At 44.6% G+C, this 21,488-nt stretch overlaps 1 protein-coding gene across 4 annotated transcripts in view; it reads left to right on the top strand.

The window, feature by feature from the left end:
* Positions 1–21,488, top strand: part of ARHGAP26 (Rho GTPase activating protein 26) — a 724,944-nt gene that overhangs the window by 613,352 nt on the left and 90,104 nt on the right. For 2 of the 4 annotated variants that reach the window (XM_077473113.1, XM_077473111.1), the window contains one exon: positions 3,509–3,544. The exons of the other annotated variants lie outside the window; for them this stretch is intronic. In XM_077473113.1, the coding sequence (XP_077329239.1) occupies positions 3,509–3,544 (36 nt within the window). The remainder of the gene's footprint in view (positions 1–3,508; positions 3,545–21,488) is intronic. 4 annotated transcript variants of the gene reach the window in all.

The raw sequence follows: 21,488 nt of genomic DNA, 5'->3' as shown, positions 1-21,488 counted from the left end.
TACCTGTGCAATTCTATCTTGCATCAGGGCGACATGCTCAATCACACTCCTGTGAGGAGAACTCTCATTTTCCCAAGTTTCCTTGGTGATATCCAGCAGCCCTCTTGGGTGTCTCCCATAGAGCAACTCGAAGGGTGAGAAACCCGTAGAGGATAGGGGTACCTCCCTAATGGCAAACATCAGATAGGGTATTAGACAATCCCAATTCTTTCCATCTCTATCCACCACCTTCTTTAACATTTGTTTCAGGGTTTTGTTGAATCTTTCAACCAACCCATCTGTTTGGGGGTGATACACAGATGTACGCAATTGCTTCACTTTGTACAACTTGCATAATTCTTTCATAACCCGGGACATAAAGGGTGTACCTTGGTCCGTAAGCAGTTCCTTACAAATACCCACGCGGCTAAAAACAAGAGATAGCTCTTTGGCTATGGTTTTGGCTGAGGTATTTCGGAGAGGAATTGCTTCCGGATAACGGGTGGCATAGTCCAAAATAACCAAAATGTACTGATGCCCCCTAGCAGACTTCATTATCGGACCTACCAAATCCATTGCGATCCTCTCAAAGGGGACCTCAATGATAGGAAGAGGTACCAGTGGGTTACGGAAATGTGGCATAGGTGCCGACTTCTGACACACAGGGCAGGAGGAACAATACTTTTCTATTTCCTTCATGACCCCAGGCCAATAGAATCTCTGCAGTACCCTCTCTCTGGTTTTCTCTGTCCCCAGATGACCTCCCAGAATGTGTCCATGAGCCAATTCTAACACCAACTTCCTGTAAGGTTTGGGCACTACAAGTTGCTCAATGGTTTCTTCTGCCCTTTGAGCCACTCGATATAGCAGGTCCCTTTCCATAGTGAAGTAAGGATAAGGGCAAGTCTTCTCTGGGTTCACTAACTCGCCATCTATTTTCACCACATTTTCCCGTGCCTTTATTAGGGTGGGGTCTTTTAACTGTTCTGTGGCAAAATTTTCCCTGTGAACCTCAAGATCCGAAAACTCCACAGACGGCATGTTTTCATCTGAGGATGTTGGCTCCTCCCCAGTTTCTCGAGTTTCCCCCGCCAATACCGACAAGGGAAATTCAGGAGAGTCCTCACCACTCCCAGAGGAATTCTGGTCATCTTCCTGGTTTATAGGGGCACCAATGGGGGCCTCAGGATAATCCCAGAGTTCCCAGAATTTTGGAAAATCCCTTCCCACAATAGCATCATGTGGTAAGTGAGCCACTAACCCCGCCTGATGAGAGAGGTTACCTTTGGGGGTCTCAAAAAACACTGAAGTTACAGGATACTCTCGGGTGTCCCCATGCACACAAATAACAGCCACCCTGTTCTTCCCAGAGACCTCTGTAGTAACTAATTCAGCTTTTATCAATGTTACCAGGCTACCTGAATCTAGCAACACATCAACATGTCTACCATTAATACACATTTTACATAAATGTTTCTCAGGTCCCCGAATGGCAGTGCATGCAACTGTCGCAAACAGCGACTGACGTCTCTCCCTTATAAAGTCACATTGCATAGGCTCATCCACAACGGGGCAATTGGCTGCAATATGTCCCTCTTGCCGGCAGCGGTAGCAAATAATCTTTTTCGCTGCCTCTTGCAGCATGGGCTTCCTGGGCTGCTCCCGCCAGACCTTAGGTAGAACTCCCACCCTCTCACTCTCTCCACCCTCACCCCTTGGAGTCATCTTACCCGTCACTGGGGATGATCTGGTCTTAGGGGGGAAAGTCCGTGAGTCCCTGGAAGAGGTGGTCAGGTTCTCTGTAGCCAAGTACCTCTCAACCAGATCCACAAGTTTATCTGCATTTTCTGTTGAAAATTCTGCTCTTGCTTCTGCAACAGGTCTATGAAGCGGGCTTCAGATCGCTGCTGGGCTTGTTGCTGAGCTTCCAAACTCTGCTGCAAAGTTGCATTTGTCTGCTGCTGGGCTGCAAGGCTCTGTTGTTGAGCTGCAAGGCTCTTTTGTAAACCTGCATTTGTTTGCTGCTGATTTGCATTTGCTTGTTGCTGGTTTGCATTTGCTAGAGCCAGCTGTCTCAGTATCTCCTCCATGCTGGCCTTAACAAAAAAAAAAAAAAAAAGTGCCAAAATTCTCCACCAACTGTGAGGGGTTAGCTCGGCAGCGGGTGTGTGTGACCCCCTGGATGGGTTCACAACACAAAGTCAGGCACAGCAGACAGCGGTGTAGGTTCAAAAAACAAAAGATCCGGTTTATTTATGCTCCATGCAGTGATACATATAACAGCCAAACAAAATAAAACAAGAAAATAAATCCTGGTCAGCTTGACCTCTAACTACACACATAGACTCCCTGTCTAACAACTGGGTACAGCCTTGTGCTGTACCAGTCCCTGCCTTTGTTGTAAAGGTTTTGCCACACAGGCGTTAACTCACCGCACAGTACAGGTGACACACTCCCCAGTCTATACAACACAAAACTGGTTCCAGGATGGAGCATCTCCCTATGCATGCTGGGGTTTTTTGTAGAGGCCTTAATGAGCCCACTTGCTTCAGCTGGGCTCATTAACTCTTCCCCTCTAATTGTAAAAGTCTGCATAAAGCCTGAATCTAGGACACACATATTTACCATCCTGGATACAACCAGGTGACTTCACCTGCCTGCTGCCACACCGTGTAAAGTCTGGCAGTGGTTCTGGGTAACATAATTTTTCGGAACTTTATCAAATAAGGCCAGTGTTTGCCAAATTTTCTTTCTTTACACATTGAACCATACTTGGCCATATAAGCTTGAGGTAGATTCTAAAAAAAAAAAACTGACATTTGACTTATGAGCATATCTCCTTATTTGCATATATATTGGGAACCATTCTTGTTGCATCTATTTAGGACTCAGATATCCCATTCACAGGAGTATGCTGCATCTTAAAATATTTTTATGGCGATTTTGCTTAATTTAAACTAGTAGGGTTTTTTTTTTTTTAAGAAATTATACTTGGCACCCCTTTCTGTGATATGGAAACAAAGGAGGGTATGGAAAAGAGATTCAACAGGCAGGAGGGATGATAATGACAGGACAGATGGTGTGGCTGGTGCATATGTTTGTTTATATTTGTTCAAAATTTTAGGTACTGTAGGTATACAGTATAGCCAAAATACAAAGATCATACTTGCTACTTGGCTGTGTATATTGGCATGAAGCTAGCATGGCTGTTGGATGTGCATCATCTTAGCTGCATGTGGAATTTATATCTGAAGCAGAAGAAACCTCTAACATTTAGTTTCACAATAATGTACAGTACAACTTTCATAATACATTTCAAGGCTGATTGGCAACCTTTTGTGTAAATAGCCGTTTCTTCTTTGGCAGCAAACATACCTTAACCTGGAATGAATGCAAGGCTGTCTTGGTAGTCATTGTGGTGGTGAACTGTTGTCACCCTCCTGTACTTTTCCATGTCTGAACAAAGTTGTTTGACATGTTTTCAGAAAAGCCACTACTGTTTCATGCTCCCCTTTAATATCTTTTGCAGACTGAACCCCAAGAATATAACAAGCCTATTACCAAGGTAAGTGGCGCTGAGAAGTATCTGGTCATAGTGAGTGGTACAAGTATTACTTTTAGCAAATTGAGGCACTGTATTAGCCATATACTGTATAGTAGCAAGAAAGTAAAGGTATATGTGATACCTTTTGTTAAATAAGTGAATATATTTGTATTGTAAGCATTCACAAATATTCATTTGTTTTGGCACCATGTCTGGTGATAAGGGCAGAATATTCTCCAAAGCTTGCAGTACAACATACTGTATATTCAGTTAGCCAATAACAGATTGATTTTACAGTAAATTCCTTTGGACTCTTGAGAAAGGTAATCTTTAAATACATGGAAAAAGGCATCCTATTGTGGATTCTTCCAAATGCAGTGAGGTCATAGCTGACCATAATTTGTTTGCTTGCTCTACCACTAAATCATTCTTTTCTAGGACTGGATAGTTTTCCTTTGCCAAGTCATGCATTGAATTTAACCAAGGTGGAGGAAGATGAGACTGGTACCAATGTATTGATACGTTTGTCCAGCCAGGGATTTGAATTAATAAGAAATAAATGGTTTGTTAGCAGTAGTAGAGGTTATATTCCACTTTCTTCACTCTCTTGTGAATTTGTATTTTTACTTTACATTCCTCCTGCTGAGCTCAAGCCAAATGGATGATGGAATTGGATGGTAATGAAAACCACTCTATAAAAACAAATGCTTAAGCTGTGTTATATATTAAGTGACTAAACTATTCTGAGAAGTCACCTTGAGTTAGAATTATGTCTCGTGCCTGGTACTTGACAGCTGTAGACACTGACATTTTAAGACCTCCTTGTTTTTGCCTGCCAACACTGCAGTTTACGACCTGGTGATCCTTATTAGCAGTGTAGATTTTTAGGATCTCACTGTACATAAATTTTGTGGGTTTTAATCAGCAAATGCATTATTTTGACACATTACTCGAGTTAATGAAAACCTACTAGTTCAAAACTACAGCCATCTCATTTCCTCTTGCAGGTGTACGCTATTTTTTTTGTAATTTCTTAAATTAATAATTCATTTGTGAAAACGTAGGAAGATGAATGCTTTGCATTTCTGTATCAACGCGTAATTTTCTGTACAAATAACATTCAAAGGTTAAGTTCACTTTTGTAAAAAATTAATAAATAATAAATGCACATTTTTTTACCTGCAAAATGTACATTTATTTTTTTCTTAACAGCCTGCATTGCACCTGCGATCAGTAGATCATGGGTGTAATGTCAGGCTCCTGCAGACTCTCAGTACAGCTGTCTGCCCATACCTCCTGTACAGGTAGACCGTTACTGAAGAACAGGAAGAATCAACGAACTAGAAGGGCAGCACCCTCACAGTTCAATGAGAATTATAAGCCGCAGTGGCAGACAGGACTTGTAGTTCATTCGTAGTACAGGCAGGGAAACCTATTCCTCAAACAAATTTTTTTAAATATAAGGGATACCCATGTTGGCAGCGAGAACCTTGTGAGCTCCCCTTAAAGTGTACTCTTTTGCCCTAAATCTCCTCTGAAGTCATTTTCATCATTTAAAGTGAACCTGAAAGCCATCTTATAAGATAACTATGCATATAGACAGAACACTGCGTCTATCACACGAGCTGGTCTAGGAGGAGGGCGGGACTTTTGTCACAGCACAGCCAAACATTTCAGACTGAGTTCCGAGATACAGCGGGAGATGCCCACTGTGCAATCCAGATACTGACTGCTGAGACTGCATGAATGGGCACAGTCACTACTAGTGAGTTTGCAATGACGGGCACAATGACGGCAGTGATGGGTGTGAGACTACAATGATGGGCACAGTGAGGCTACGGTGATGGGCACAGTGAGGCTGCGGTAATGGGCACAGTGAGGCTACAATGATGGGCATGGTAAGGCTGAAATGATGGGCACGGTAAGGCTGCAATGATGGGCAATGAGGCTGTATTGATGGGCACGGTGACGCTGGCAGCCCCTGTGTTGTCCGTGCTGCACTGCATCCTGGAAATGTAACAGTAGCTGCTGCATTTCCCACCCTAGGCTTATACTCGAGTCAATAACTTTTCCCAGTTTTTTTTGTGGTAAAATTAGGTGCCTCGGCTTATATTCGGGCCGGCTTATACTTGAGTATACGGTAATTTATTACATTCTTCTATTTTATTGTTGTGAATAAGACTCTTGCATATACCGTTGTGCAATAGTTTTTGTTATAGTTATTATTTAAGGTGAAAGTGAAATATGAACTGGGACAAAATACTGTCTGTTTCATACAAACGCTCTATATCTTTTGATGCACATGAACGCAACTATCGGATCTTATCTGGGTGGTTCCCTCATAATTGTGTTTTTTTCACTCTAGTTCAGTGGCTTATATTAATCCGTAGACATGAATCCCACTCTGGGCATCTGTTTTTTGTAACCAATGTTTAAAATTGAAAACATTTGTGTGTCCCTTTATTATTCTGTTCTACATTGCTCGTAGCTTACCATACTATGGGTGTCCAAATTCACACACATTTATTCGGTTGCAAACTGTATTTGTATTGTAAACCTGTATTTTCTGCAAATACTTATTAAAAGAGATTAAACATAAAGTGAAAGTGAATTTGTAGAAGGTAGCTTGATATGCCTAATGTTTCCTCCTCTCCTCCTTGATATACATAAACACAGGGCAACATATTAAACATTTATTTGGAAATGGGAATGGAGCAAGTAGCTTGAAAAGCATCATACAATTTTAACAGTGTTTATTTCTTTATGGCTTCTGCCTACCTATCCTGATCTCTTGTAGAGCAGCCTGAGACAGCTAAAACTGGGGCATTCTAGTAGTAGCCCTCAGCTTTCTGGTTATTGGCTCTGATCCACCCCTTTTGAACCATGTTGTTACTGAGACAGGGAAGGAGGGGAACACTAATATAAAAACACGTTTCTAATAGAAAGAGGGAGTAGGCTTAGATATTTGTCAGTTTTTATTGCTGTCCGTTCCCCCTTTGGAGATTGTCACATTTTTCATGTTCTGGTTCCAATGTTACAACTAAGAAACCAGGAAGTGATGAGACATCTTCCCAGTGGGCCAAAGACAGCAATGCCAGAGGTTTTAAATCGCTCTCATTGTTTTATACAGGTCCTTCTAAAAAAATTAGCATATTGTGATAAAGTTCATTATTTTCTGTAATGTACTGATAAACATTAGACTTTCATATATTTTAGATTCATTACACACAACTGAAGTAGTTCAAGCCTTTTCTTGTTTTAATATTGATGATTTTGGCATACAGCTCCTGAAAACCCCAAAATCCTATCTCAAAAAATTAGCATATTTCATCCGACCAATAAAAGAAAAGTGTTTTTAATACAAAAAAAGTCAACCTTCAAATAATTATGTTCAGTTATGCACTCAATACTTGGTCGGGAATCCTTTTGCAGAAATGACTGCTTCAATGAGGCGTGGCATGGAGGCAACCAGCCTGTGGCACTGCTGAGGTGTTATGGAGGCCCAGGATGCTTCGATAGCGGCCTTAAGCTCATCCAGAGTGTTGGGTCTTGCGTCTCTCAACTTTCTCTTCCCAATATCCCACAGATTCTCTATGGGGTTCAGGTCAGGAGAGTTGACAGGCCAATTGAGCACAGTAATACCATGGTCAGTAAACCATTTACCAGTGGTTTTGGCACTGTGAGCAGGTGCCAGGTCATGCTGAAAAATGAAATCTTCATCTCCATAAAGCTTTTCAGCAGATGGAAGCATGAAGTGCTCCAAAATCTCCTGATGGCTAGCTGCATTGACCCTGCCCTTGATAAAACAAGGACCAACACCAGCAGCTGACATGGCACCCCAGACCATCACTGACTGTGGGTACTTGACACTGGACCTCAGGCATTTTGGCATTTCCCTCTCCCCAGTCTTCCTCCAGACTCTGGCACCTTGATTTCCGAATGACATGCAAAATTTGCTTTCATCCGAAAAAAGTACTTTGGACCACTGAGCAACAGTCCAGTGCTGCTTCTCTGTAGCCCAGGTCAGGCGCTTCTGCCGCTGTTTCTGGTTAAAAAGTGGCTTGACCTGGGGAATGCAGCACCTGTAGCCCATTTCCTGCACACGCCTGTTCACGGTGGCTCTGGATGTTTCTACTCCAGACTCAGTCCACTGCTTCCGCAGGTCCTCCAAGGTCTGGAATCGGTCCTTCTCCACAATCTTCTTCAGGGTCCGGTCACCTCTTCTCGTTGTGCAGCATTTTCTGCCACACTTTTTCCTTCCCACAGACTTCCCACTGAGGTGCCTTGATACAGCACTCTGGGAACAGCCTATTCGTTCAGAAATTTCTTTCTGTGTCTTACCCTCTTGCTTGAGGGTGTCAATGATGGCCTTCTGGACAGCAGTCAGGTCGGCAGTCTTACCCATGATTGCGGTTTTGAGTAATGAACCAGGCTGGGAGTTTTTAAAAGCCTCAGGAATCTTTTGCAGGTGTTTAGAGTTAATTAGTTGATTCAGACGATTAGGTTAATAGCTTGTTTAGAGAACCTTTTCATGATATGCTAATTTTTTGAGATAGGAATTTTGGGTTTTCATGAGCTGTATGCCAAAATCATCAATATTAAAACAAGAAAAGGCTTGAACTACTTCAGTTGTGTGTAATGAATCTAAAATATATGAAAGTCTAATGTTTATCAGTACATTACAGAAAATAATGAACTTTATCACAATATGCTAATTTTTTGAGAAGGACCTGTGTATATATATATATATATATATATATATATATATATATATTATCTCACAAAAGTGAGTACACCCCTCACAAATGTAAATATTTTATTATATCTTTTCATGTGACAACACTGAAAAAAAATCACACTTTGCTACAATATAAAGTAGTGAGTGTACAGCTTGTATAACAGTGTAAATTAGCTTTCCCCTCAAAATAACTCAACACAGCCATTAATGTCGAAACCGCTGGCAAGAAAAGTGAGTTTTCCCTCCCCGAAGTCACGTTTTTGTTAGCGATACAAGGTTTCAGGTGTGAATGTGGAGCAGCTGTGTTAAGTTTGGTGTTATCGCTCTCACTCTCATACTGGTCAGTGGAAGTTCAGCATGGCAAAGAACTCTCTGAGGATCTGAAAAAAGAATTGTTGCTCTACATAAAGATGGCCTAGTGTATAAGAAGATTTCCAAGACCCTGAAACTGAGCTGCAGCATGGTGGCCAAGACCATACAGCGGTTTACCAGGAAAGGTTCCACTCAGAACAGGCCTCACCATGATCGACTAAAGAAGTGGACTGCACATGCTCAGCGTCATATCCAGAGGTTGTCTTTGGGAAATAGGCGTGTGAGTACTGCCAGCATAGTTGCAGAGGTTGAAGGGGTGGGGGGTCAGCCTGTCAGTGCTCAGACCATATGCCGCACAGGGCATCAAATTGGTCTGCATGGCTGTTGTCCCAGAAGGAAGCCTCTTCTAAAGGTGATGGACAAAGCTCGCAAAAACAGTTTGCTGAAGACAAGCAGACTAAGGGCATGGATTACTGGAACCATTTCCTGTGGTCTGATGAGACCAAGATAAACTTATTTGGTTCAGTTGGTGTCAAGCATGTGTGGCAGCAACCAGGTGAGGAGTACAAAGACAAGTTTGTCTTGCCTACAGTCAAGCATGGTGGTGGGAGTGTCATGTCTGGGGCTGCATGAGTGCTGCCGGAACTGGGGAGCTACAGTTCATTGAGGGAACCATGAATGCCAACATGACTGTGACATACTGAAGCAGAGCATGATCCCCTCCCTTTGGAGACTGGGCCACGGGACAGTATTCCAACATAACGACCACAAACGCACCTCCAAGGCAACCACTGCCTTGCTAAAGAAGCGGAGGGTAAAGGTGATAGACTGGCCAAGCATGTCTCCAAACCTAAACCCTATTGAGCATCTGTTGGGGAATCCTCAAACAGAAGGTGGAGGAGCACAAGGTTGCTAACATCCACCAGATCCGTGATGTCATCATGGAGGAGTGGACAAGAACTTCAGTGGCAACCTGTGAGGCTCTGGTAAACTCCATGCCCAAGAGGGCTAAGGTAGTGCTGGAAAATTAATGGTGGCCACACAAAATATTGACACTTTGGGCCCAATTTGGACATTTTCACTTAAGGGTGTACTCACTTTTTTTTTTTATTGTATTTTTATTAAATTTCAAAGCAAGTACAAAATAATCAAGCAATGAAATGATCAGTAAGCAGAAACAAACATAGATTAAAACGTAAGCGTTAATTACAGAAGTCAGATATTAATGTCCACAGATGCAGACACAAAGTGAACTGCAAAACTGCTACAGTTAAAGTAAATAACATACAGTTTATTAAAAAACGAAAGTCAGTGCGACAATAGGCCGGAGGCCAGAGATAGACAAAACAACAAAACAGCCATAAGAACATCATGGTAAATCTCAGGGGAAGGGGAGAGAGTCACCGGACTAGTACATATAGAAAGTTAATGGGAGGGGGGAAGGATGGGCGCAAAGGCCGGAAAGGATGCACTACCACCGGCAACTGCAGCCGTTAAGGGTGTACAAACAGGGGGGACCCAAATTCCGATCGATCCCAGGGTTCCCAGACTTTATCAAACTGGGAAACCAAGTCATGTACCGAAGCCGTCAGGTACTCCATTCTCTGTATTTCGGACACCAATTGGAGAAATCTAGGCCAGGGGGGTTGCGCCAGACAACCAGCATAACGGTATGAGCCTCTTAGCAGCTAATAGAATATATGAGATCAGCCGGTTGTTTTTTTTTTGTGTAGGCCTGGGATAGGCAGACCCAACAAACAGTGTAGGGGATCGATCGGAAGGGACACCCCTGTCACTCCCATCACCAATGATCCCACCTCTAACCAAAAAGGACGTATCAGGGAGCACTTCCAGAAGATGTGGAACAATGACCCGACGTCAAGCCCACATCTCCAGCATTGCGGCGAGACTGAGGGATCAAATTTGTGGATGACGTCGGGGGTCCTATACCAGAACATGAGAATTTGAATTGCCATTTCCCTTTGCGTGACACACTTAGAGGACTTAAAAGTAGATGCCCAAATCTTATCCCATGTCTGTAGGGGGATGAGTTTGTCTAACAACTGAGACCATTTACTCATATACAGATGTGTAAGTTCGTTCAAGGGGGTCGACTCATGGAGGATTCGGTGGATAGAGGAGATTAGATGTAATTGGTGGGGACCCTGGGCGCAAAGGTTTTCAAAAGTCGTGGGATTGTCAAGGGTTAAGGTCGGAGATTTGGAGCTAAAAAGATGCCTAACCTGTAGGTAAAAGTAAAACGAGTGCTTGGGGATGTCATATTTGTCACGTAAGGTTTCAAAGGTGTGAAGCCTACACGAGATGGGGTGCACCAAGTTTCTAAGTTGGAAAAGGGGGGGGTCCAACCACGTGAAGATCCTGCCCAAAGACAGTCCATCCGGGATACTGGGGTTGAACAACACATTCGTGAGGGGGGGCAGGGCGAGGAAAGGGAGTACTTTTTGTTGCACCTTTGCCATATGTCCAGGGTGAAGGACATTGGAGCCGTACATTGGCTCCTAAGGTTCGGTTGCAGAGGGGAAGGGGTACCCCAGATCAAGGAGCATGGGTGCGCCGGATACAGGACCCCCTTCTCAATGGCAGCCCATGGACTCGTGGCGTTAAGAGAGGACCAAGAGGTAATAATTTGTAAGTGAGTGGCATGGTAATATTTCACGATATCCGGAGCCCCCAGACCTCCCCGATCTCGAGGTGCAAATACCACTGAACTGGCAAGGCGGTGAGATCTGTCAGCCCATATAAATTTTAAAAACCGTCTTTGGAGAAGTTTAAGCTGGTGGGTTGGAAGGGCGACTGGCAGTGTCTCAAAATGATAGAGCAACCTGGGCAAAACTGACATTTTGAGGAGGTTGATCCTGCCCAAGAGGGATAAAGGGTATTTGTACCAGGTCAGTAGGGAGTTATAGATGTCTTGGAATAGGGGAGGGAAGTTTGCACGGAACAGATGGGAATATGAAGGGGTAATATATTTGAGCGAGTCGGTGCACCATCTATAAAGATAAGTTTCTTTAAGCCTGGAGAGTTGTGTGGCGGGTATGTGTATGGGTAGAGCTTCAGTCTTTGAGGTGTTCACTTTGTAACCAGAGATCCCCCCAAAGGTTGAGAGTAATTTGTGTAGTGAGGGGAGGAAAACCAGCGGGTTGGTAATAGTTGGCAAGATGTCATCCGCGAAGAGTGATAACTTATACTCCCCCTGTCTGGATGAGAGCGTATGGACTCGGCTAGGGGTTCTAGGCATAAAATAAATAACAAGGGTGATAAAGGGCACCCCTGCCGAGTTCCATTCATCAAGGGGAAGCAAGGCGACAAGCAAGGCGACATGAAGGATGACATCTGCACCTGGGCAGTAACAGTTGAATATAAAGCTTCAAGTGCATTTAAAAAGGGACCAGTAAAACCGTAGACTGAGCGTTGCGAACATATAAGGCCAGCAGAGCCTATAGAAGGCCTTCTGTGCGTCTAGACTAAGTAGCAATGCTGATTTGTTGGTCCTATCCAGAAGGTCCACTAGGTTAATTGGGTGTACTCACTTTTGTTGCCAGCGGTTTAGACATTAATGGCTGTGTGTTGCATTATTTTGAGGGGACAGCAAATTTACACTGTTACACAAGCTGTACACACAATACTTTACATTGTAGCAGTGTGTCATTTCTTCAGTGTTGTCACATGAAAAGATAGAATAACATTTCTTTAATCGTATGTCACGGGACACAAAGCCATAGTAATTACTATGTGGGTTATCGCCCACCTTCAGGTGCTGGATACTGGCACACCCCAAACAGGAAGTTGCCTCCCTATATAACCCCTCCCATACCAGGAGCATTTCAGTTTTTCGCCAGTGTCTAAGGTGTTGGTCACAAGTGAAGATGTGCTGTGCTGAGCTTCACTGGAGCAATCCTTGCTGGGGCTAGCTATGCAGCTGAATCCATTCAAAGTGTCTTTTAGGCCAAATTAGATGGTACCCAGGCCTTGTGTCCTAAAAAATAAGGTCTTTGCTTATAAACACTTCTCTTTTTAGAGAGCTGGACCCCGGGATCCAGTACTTTTGGTATTAAGGCCATAAAGTTTTACTGGTGGGGTGCTATTACAGGTCCAGGATTGTGGGTTCCCTGAGGGTCCTCGGTTCCTGAAGGTTTGTTAATGGAACCCACCGTCAACGGTGAAGATTGGGTCTGTTGGTTATACCACAGAAATCCCTGTGGTAGGAAAGGTAAGTGGAGTTTTCTAAGGAACATTAACATTTTCTTATGAAATGTCTCCTTTAAAGTAAATGTTGTCATGCCTAAGTGTCACCACTAGGGGCTGTATGGAGCATGTACCTTCTCATGCTTTCCTCAGAGATGACGCTGTGTCACAGAAGCAGCAGGCTTTTTTTTCCTCCGGCTTGCAGGCAGACCTCTGGTAAGTTTGGGGGTTTTACTTCCTCCAGAGACCCCCACCTGGGCTGAACTCTTCCCCTCTTCATGAGGCTGAGTATAAGGGAGAACTGAAAATAATCGGCAATGGCGTTTTCTTTCACTGCCCCTACTTGACGGTGGCTTCCAGGTCTCCTCCACGCCATCCCTTCCTCACTAAGCCTATCCTGTCGGATTGGAGGCCTGTGCTTGCATGGGAAAGGGGGGGGTGCGATGTAAGGTGGGGGCGGGGCTTAGCGCGGCGTTGGCATCCTCTAACGCGAGAGTGTGTTTTAGAAAAAAAAAGACTCCATTTGTGCTGGTTGCTAAATTGTCAGAGAGACATAAGAGCAAAGAGGAGCATGAAAAAGGTTTTGGTGACACAGGCATTTCCTATTTGACACATTTACTATTTGCATCAGGCTGAGCATTAGTAGCAGCGGCAATGACTGGACTATTGCTCAAGCAGTGAATGTGATTTCCTCTGCTTTGTGCATTGGGCTAAGGTCAGAAGAGGGGGTTGAAACACCCCCAAAAAAGAGCTCAAAGGGTCTCCCTCAAGCTCTGGAAAGCCTACTAATTTCTACAAATGGCATCCTCCCCTGAGAGAGGGTGGCTGGTCAGAGTGAGCATCAGGGTTATGAAATGTTTGCAACTGTTTTCAACACTGCAGCCCCTGTTTATTTTACTAAAAAGATATTTTTTCCTCAGCCATGATGGGTTTTAAAAAGAAAAAAGTTTTAGCGACTTTAATCGCATCCCAGTATGGGTCAAAATGTGACAGGTTCTCTTGCAGTTGGCCAGGACCCTCAAACTGAGGAACTAGGAGCAGGAGAAGACAAATTCCCTCAGGGGACTGTGGTGAGGCTGATGAGTCCTCTTCTGAGGTGTCAAATGCAGGAGAATCGGCTGTTTCAATCTTAAGATTGATGGTGTAATTTCTTGCTGAATGGTCCGCTCCACATTTATGTACCCTTAACTGAGTGTTTGGGCTTGTTAAAGTCTCCTGAAGCTGTGCATACCTTTCCTGTCCATTCATTGTTGGGCGAGCTTTTTTGTATCTGAGAAGATCACACAGATAAGCATTATTTTCCCTCCTAAAAAGTTTTCACACTTTATCCTATGTTGGAGGAAATTCACTAAGTAGGGTATACTAGCAATTAACGCTGTTATATTCTCTGTGAATAAGAGTTTGACTTGTCCGGCAAACAATGCTCAAATGCTTAGGGATCCAACAGATAAAAAGTTGGAATTCCTATTTAAAAAAAAAAAAAACACTTTTTCTCTGGCAGATTGAGTGTCTCAGCCTGCTCTGACAGTAATTGCTTAATTGTTGAGAGACCAGTTTAAACAGGTGTCCAAGGTTATCCTGCTCAGCAGGCCCAGGATCTGGCAGCTTTATGTTTGTAATAGTTGCTTTGAGAGATTCTATTCCTCAGGCCTTGCGCCCTTCGCTAAGCACCATGCAGATGCTCCTGGCTGGTCTTCCATTTGCGGTGAAACAGCTATTTGGGGATGTTTTGGATAATACATCCAAAGAAATTCTAGTGGAAAAAGTACCCCTTTTGCCATTTAAGAAAAGGAGTAAATGTATTTTCATTTTTAAAGCTCCTTCTTCTGTGCCTTCAGGCAGTCATGGCGGCTTCTGCCGTCAGGTTCAAAAGATAATCCTCAGGGTTAACCCCAGGGACAAAAGAGGTCTTGGGGGAGGAAACCTACAAGATACTTGAGCCTCCTTATGAGGAGGCACCCCGGCTCGCTCAATAGGGGGAATTCTTCTGCAGTTTTCAAGGATCTGTCAGGAAGAGTGTCAAGGCGAATGGGGGACTTCCTCAATAACTCCCAGGTTACAAACGAGTTCCAAGAGTTCCTATATCCTCGTTTTCTCAGATAAAAACGTTCCTAAAGCCGCGTACACACGGGGCGGACTGTCTGGCCAACTTAGTCCGTCAGACAATCCGACGGACAGTCCGTCATACTTTCGAATGAACGGACTTGACCACACACACCACTTTTTGAGCGGACTAATACGGCGTACTAAGTCCGCCATACTATCCGCCCTACTTTTGAAATGAACGGACTCGCCCACACACACACGGAGGAAAGTCCGCTCATTTCGAGCACGTCTCCAGGTAGGCGGGGCCCGCGAAAGAGACGTCGCTGGCCCCGCCGCCTGGTATGGACTTAAAGGGGAACCCCAACGCCGAAAAAAATCGGCGTGGGGGTCCCCCCCAAGTCCACAACAGACCATTGTCCGACCACGCTACCCGGCCGGCCAGGAAAGCCGTACCAGGCCGCGTGCCCTCAACATGGGGGGGTGCCTTGGGGAAGGGGGGCCGCGCGGCCCCCCCACCCCAAAGCACCTTGTCCCCATGTTAATGAGGACAAGGGCCTCTTCCCGACAACCCTGGCCATTGGTTGTCGGGGTCTGCGGGCGGGGGCTTATCGGAATCCGGGAGCCCCCTTTAATAAGGGGGCCCCAGGATACCGGCCCCCCACCCTATGTGAATGAGTATGGGGTACAATGTACCCCTACCCATTCACCTGTAAAATAAAAGTACCAAAAAAAACACAACACACGAGATAAAATACTTTATTGCACAGCTCCGGGAGTCTTCCGTCTTCGGGGGTCTTCTCGCCGGACTCCTCCGCTATCTTCTTGTAGCTCTTTTGCTAGCGGAGGAGTCCGGCTTTCTTCCTCGCCGCCGGCCTCTTCTCCCAACTTCGGGGGTCTTGTTCCCCTCTTCGGTTCTTCTGCCGGGCCACCGCGCCTTCTTATAGCTCTTTTACAGGCGGTGGCCCGGTCTTCTGTCGCCGCCGCCGTCGCCACCGCCTTCCGTTCTTCTTCTTCTTCTTCTTCTTCTTCTCCAGGAGATGTTGCCTCGACGATCTCTCCGGCCGGAATGCCAGCGACGCACTGCGCGGCCACTTATATAGGGACAAGGGGCGGTGTCACATGGCTTTATGTCACATGGGTTGGTCACATGGGTTGATGTCACATGGGGACTATGACATCGTAAGGGGGCGGGGTCACCATGTGACATCAACCCATGTGACATAAAGCCATGTGACACCGCCCCATTGTCCCTATATAAGTGGCCGCGCAGTGCGTCCCTGGCATTCCGGCCGGAGAGATCGTCGAGGCAACATCTCCTGAAGAAGAAGAAGAAGAAGAACGGAAGGCGGCGGCGGCGACAGAAGACCGGGCCACTGCCTGTAAAAGAGCTATAAGAAGGCGCGGTGGCCCGGCAGAAGAACCGAAGAGGGGGACAAGACCCCCGAAGTCGGGAGAAGAGGCCGGCGGCGAGGAAGAAAGCCGGACTCCTCCGCTAGCAAAAGAGCTACAAGAAGATAGCGGAGGAGTCCGGCGAGAAGACCCCCGAAGACGGAAGACCCCCGGAGCTGTGCAATAAAGTATTTTATCTCGTGTGTTGTGTTTTTTTTTGTACTTTTATTTTACAGGTGAATGGGTAGGGGTACATTGTACCCCATACTCATTCACATAGGGTGGGGGGCCGGTATCCGGGGGCTCCCGAATTCCGATAAGCCCCCCCGCCCGCAGACCCCGACAACCAACGGCCAGGGTTGTCGGGAAGAGGCCCTTGTCCTCATCAACATGGGGACAAGGTGCTTTGGGGTGGGGGGGGCCGCGCGGCCCCCCTTCCCCAAGGCACCCCCCCATGTTGAGGGCACGCGGCCTGGTACGGCTCAGGAGGGGGGCGCTCGCTCGCCCCCCTTTCCTGGCCGGCCGGGTAGCGTGCTCGGACAAGGGTCTGTTGTGGACTTGGGGGGACCCCCACGCCGATTTTTTTCGGCGTTGGGGTTCCCCTTTAAGTCCATACCAGGCGGCGGGGCCAGCTACGTCTCCTTCGCGGGCCCCGCCTACCTGGATACCCGCTCGAAATGAGCGGACTTTTCTCCGGGCGGGAAAAGTCCGCTCATTTCAAAAGTAGGGCGGACTGGCGCACACACGGGGGGATTGTCCGCCGAAATGCGAGTCCGACGGACAGTATTACGGAAATTCCGAAATACTTAGTCCGCCAGACTGCACGCTGAAAAAGTCCGCTGAAGCCCACACACGAGCGGACTGTCCGCTGAAATGTGTTTTGGCGGACTAAGTAGGCCAGACAGTCCGCCCGTGTGTACGCGGCTTAAGGATCCAGAGAAAAAGAAGTCTTTCACTCTAGCATTGGACCATCTTTTGGCAAAAAGTGATCATGGTGGCCCCCACGTAAGAGCAGAGGTTGGGGTTTGGTTAAATCCAAATGGACATTCTGGATCTCAAACATCTAAATTCAATTCCTGAATATAACCACTCTCTTTTTCGCATGGAGTCAATCCAATCAGTTATCTCCATCCTACAAGGAGGAGAACTGCGTCAATCGACGTCAAAGATGCATACCTCCATATGCCTATTTCCTCTCTCACTAATAATATCTACTTTTCAAGGTGGAAAATCTTCATTTTCAGTGTGTAGTTCTGCTTTCCAGTCTAGCTACTGCACCTTGAGTGTTTACAAAAGTTCTGGCCCCTCTTCTAGCCAGATTAAGGGCCCAAGGTATAACAATTATGGTTTACCTGGACAATCTGTTCTTGATAGTCCAGTCGGTAGCCCACTTAGACCAAAGAATGGTCACCACATTCAACTACCTGGAATATCTAAGTCGGTTTCTCAGCCTAGGAGAAATCTTCTTTAAAACCATGAAAAGGGCTAAGAAATTTGGGTCTGATCATAGGTACACCCAGAAAAGGGTATCCGTGCCCCAGACAAAGATCAGTGCCATAAAGGAACTGATTTAGGTGGTCGAAGCAAGATTAATTATTCTATTCAACTTTGCATGAGGTTGTTGGGAAAGATGGTGGCTTAATTCGAGGTCGTTCCTTATGCTCAGTTTTATTCAAGACTGCTGCAAAACATTATCGTATCGGCTTGGAACAAAGGATTCAAGCTCCAGGTACTGTAGTTTGGGTGCGCCGGAGCCTCCGTTTATGGTTAATATCCAAAAATCTGCAAAGGGGAAAATCCTTCTTTCAGTTACCATGGAAGTGGCCCAGATCAGAAATGACTTTGCCCATTATAATTTTAGAAATTCAGGTAGAGCATTTGGTTCTGAGGGCCTCAGTTTACAGTATTGTCCTGCCAGGATTCTATCAGACTATGCCACAGCAATGGCCTTTATTAATCATCAAGGGGGCACAAGAAGTTGTGCAGCCCAGAGAAAGGGGAATCATATCCTATCTTGGGCAGAAAACAATGTACTTTGCCTATCGGCGGTCTTCATTCCAGGAATACAAAATTGGCAGGCGGACTACTTGAGTCGCCAGTAGTTGTCCCGTGAAAATGGTTCCTTCACCCCGATCTCTTCCTGTCAATATGTCAAAGATGCGGGTTGCCAGACATAGATCTGTTATGTCCAGGTTCAACAAAGAAATTGACAACTTTGTGTCAAAAACAAAGCATTCACTAGCATGTGGAACAGATGCCTTACTATTCCCGTGGAATCGGTTCTCACTGATTTATGCATTCCCTCCTATTCTGCCTACGTCCTCGACTTCTTCGCAGGATCAAGCAGGAAGGGAAGTCGGTGATTCTTGTGGCCTCCAGCGGGGCCCAGGAAATCTTGGTATGCAGGGATAGTAAAGATGACAGTAGGGGACCCATAGACCCTACCGCCACGGGCAGAACTTCTTTCGCAAAGTCCGGTATTCCATCTTACTTTACAAGCGCTAAATTTAACGGTTTGGCTATTGAGACCCACACTCTGAAGAAACGTGGGCTGTCGGGTTCAGTGGTTTCTATCTTGATTAATGCAAGGGACCTCCATAATTATATATTGTGGAGTCTGGGAAGCATCTGTCTCCTGGTGTGAAACCAGGGGTTGCACCCCAGGAAATAGGTCAAAGGTAGAATTCTTGACTTTCTGCAGATGGGGTGAGAAATAAAGCTGGCCTTCTGTGCTTTCTAAAGACAGGTCTTGGCCTTATTGGTATTATTTCAACGACCACTTGCTTTCGCTTTATTTGGTTTCCTTTCTTTATTCAGGGGGTAACACGGCTTAATCCCCGGTTAAGTCATCCCTGAACCCTTGGCTCTTGATTTATTTTTTGGCGGCATTACAAAACAGCCTTTTTTTGGACCAATACAACATATTCCCTTGGTCCTTTTTTTGACAAGGAAACAATTTTTTCTGGGAACCATATCTGCTGCAAGAAGGGTATCAGAATTGGCTGCTTTTTCTTGTAAAGTGTCATATTATTGTTCACAAGGATAAGGTAGTATGGCGTCCTCATCCTAAATTTTTACCAAAGGTAGTATCAGGTTTTTAGGATAGGATATTATTCTATCTTCATCTTTTCCAGAACCCTGTTCTATGGAAGAAAAAACACTACATTCGCTTGATGTGGTGAGAGCAGCCTACTTAAGTACGACTGGTCAGATTCGGAAAATGGATGTTTTGTTTGTATTGCCTGAAGGTCCTAAAAGAGGACAGGCAGCATGAAAATCTACTATTTAAATGGATTTGACAAGTAATCGCTCTAGCTTATGGTTTAAAGAGGTAGTTCCTACCCTCTCAAATCATAACACACTCCTCTAGGGCTGTTAGTGTTTCATGGGTAGTGCATCACCAAGCTTCCATGTCTCAAATCTGCAAGACCGCAACGTGGTCTTCAATCCATACATTTACCAGATTCTATCAGGTGGATGTAAAAAGACACGAGGATGTCGCCTTTGGGTGCAGTGCACTGCAGACAGCAGTATAAGTCCTCTGATCTCATGGTGCCCTAATTCTGTTGTCTCCCTCCCCTCAGTTGCCATTGCTCTGGGACATCTCACATAGTAATTACTATGGCTCTGTGTCCCGTGATGTAATTCAAAAGATAATCATTTTACAGATAAGCTGTAAAAAAAAAAAATCCTATTCATTTCAAAAATGTGAGGGGTGTACTCACTTTTGTGAGATACTGTGTGTATATGTATGTGTGTGTGTGTGTGTGTGTGTGTGTGTGTGCGTGTGTGTGTGTGTATATATATATATATATATATATATATATATATATATATATATACTGTAAATATCTACAAAATTAATCTTTTGATTAGATATTTTTAACCCATTCAGCATGACATTTTTAGTATTCTTTTCTTTGATAAACATAAAACATTCCCTGCAAATGGGCTAGGTCCACTCTTGGGCTGCTCTTTTTTGTCTAGGTGAACAAAAATTTTTATTTACTTACCCAATCCTCCGCTCCTTCCCACAGCTGGAGGTGGTCAGGTGGTTCCTACATCTTATGCACGCCTATGCTCCACTGTTCTATTGTCCTGACATCCTTTAGATCAGACCTAATCTGGATGTGAGGACACCGAGAGACAGTCCACTGTGGGATTACAGGGGAATGCTGCATGACAGGGGAACGGAGGCTGTGAAACTGTTTCACCTTTCCCTCAGACAAAATGAGCAATTAAAGTAAACTAAATTAAATTAAAGTAAACTAAAGGCAAAAATGTTTTTTTTTTTTTTCGTTTTGAATAGAGTGGAGAGGGATTAGAACACCTCTCCATTTTTATTGCGGTCTATGCCCTCCAACCCCCCACCTGTTAAGGAGATTCACCTTCTCTATTTGTCCTGTTTTTTATTGTCATTGAAAGTGAAAGAAAATCACAAAATGTGGATTGTCCACAAAAAAGTAATAGAGGGAAAATCTTTCTCTCTCGTTCTAGTGACGCAGATGGTGGAAAAAAAAATCTGATGGGGTTATACCCCTCCCTTGCTCTAACCAAGTTGATAAAAAGTTTTTGCCTATAGTTCTACTTTAAGTCTTGCAATGTGGGCACAGCCCCACTGCAAGGGATATTTTTTTAATCTCCCCAGATTTGGATTTTAATCTTACCAGAAGAAAGAGAACTAATTAGGCCATGCTGCATAGGTAAATGAAAAATACTAAATCAAAAGACATTGAAAAATTCCACTTTAAATGCCAATCTTCTATTTTTAAATATCATTTTCCAGTGCAGGTTTTAGTGCTAAGCCACATGTTTGACTTTATTTGCTTTCTACTGAGACTTTTAACAACTTGCTGGTAGACACCTCATTAGGCTAGAGTTAAGCTGGAGATTTTTAGTAGCGTAATCACACCACTTAGATTGCTAGCAGTTAGCAATTAATCGCTAAACAAGCAGAACAGATGGCTCCCTATGGTGTAAGCTACAAAAGTAATATGTAGTAGTATCATGTAGTGATCAGTCATATGATTGGACCATTGTGCATTCTGTAAGGATTTCTAGTACTATATGCCATTTGTGTTCCATCTGTTTAGCGATCAGTTTTAGGGGCACGATTGAGAGATATACTAAAAATATCCTGTGTAGCATAGCCCAGTAAGGTGACTTGTAGCAAGTAGAGATCAGAATCACTTATATAGTATAAGATAAACCAAACTCCCTTGATCAACATTAACTATTTAAAAAAATTTTTTATCATACATCCCAGAAGTCTTC

Source organism: Lithobates pipiens, unplaced genomic scaffold (genome assembly GCF_037356315.1).
Source record: "Lithobates pipiens isolate NorthernLeopardFrog02 unplaced genomic scaffold, aLitPip1_a1.2 Scaffold_8, whole genome shotgun sequence".
Classification (NCBI taxonomy): domain Eukaryota; kingdom Metazoa; phylum Chordata; class Amphibia; order Anura; family Ranidae; genus Lithobates; species Lithobates pipiens.
This window is presented reverse-complemented; position numbering and strand designations above follow the sequence as displayed.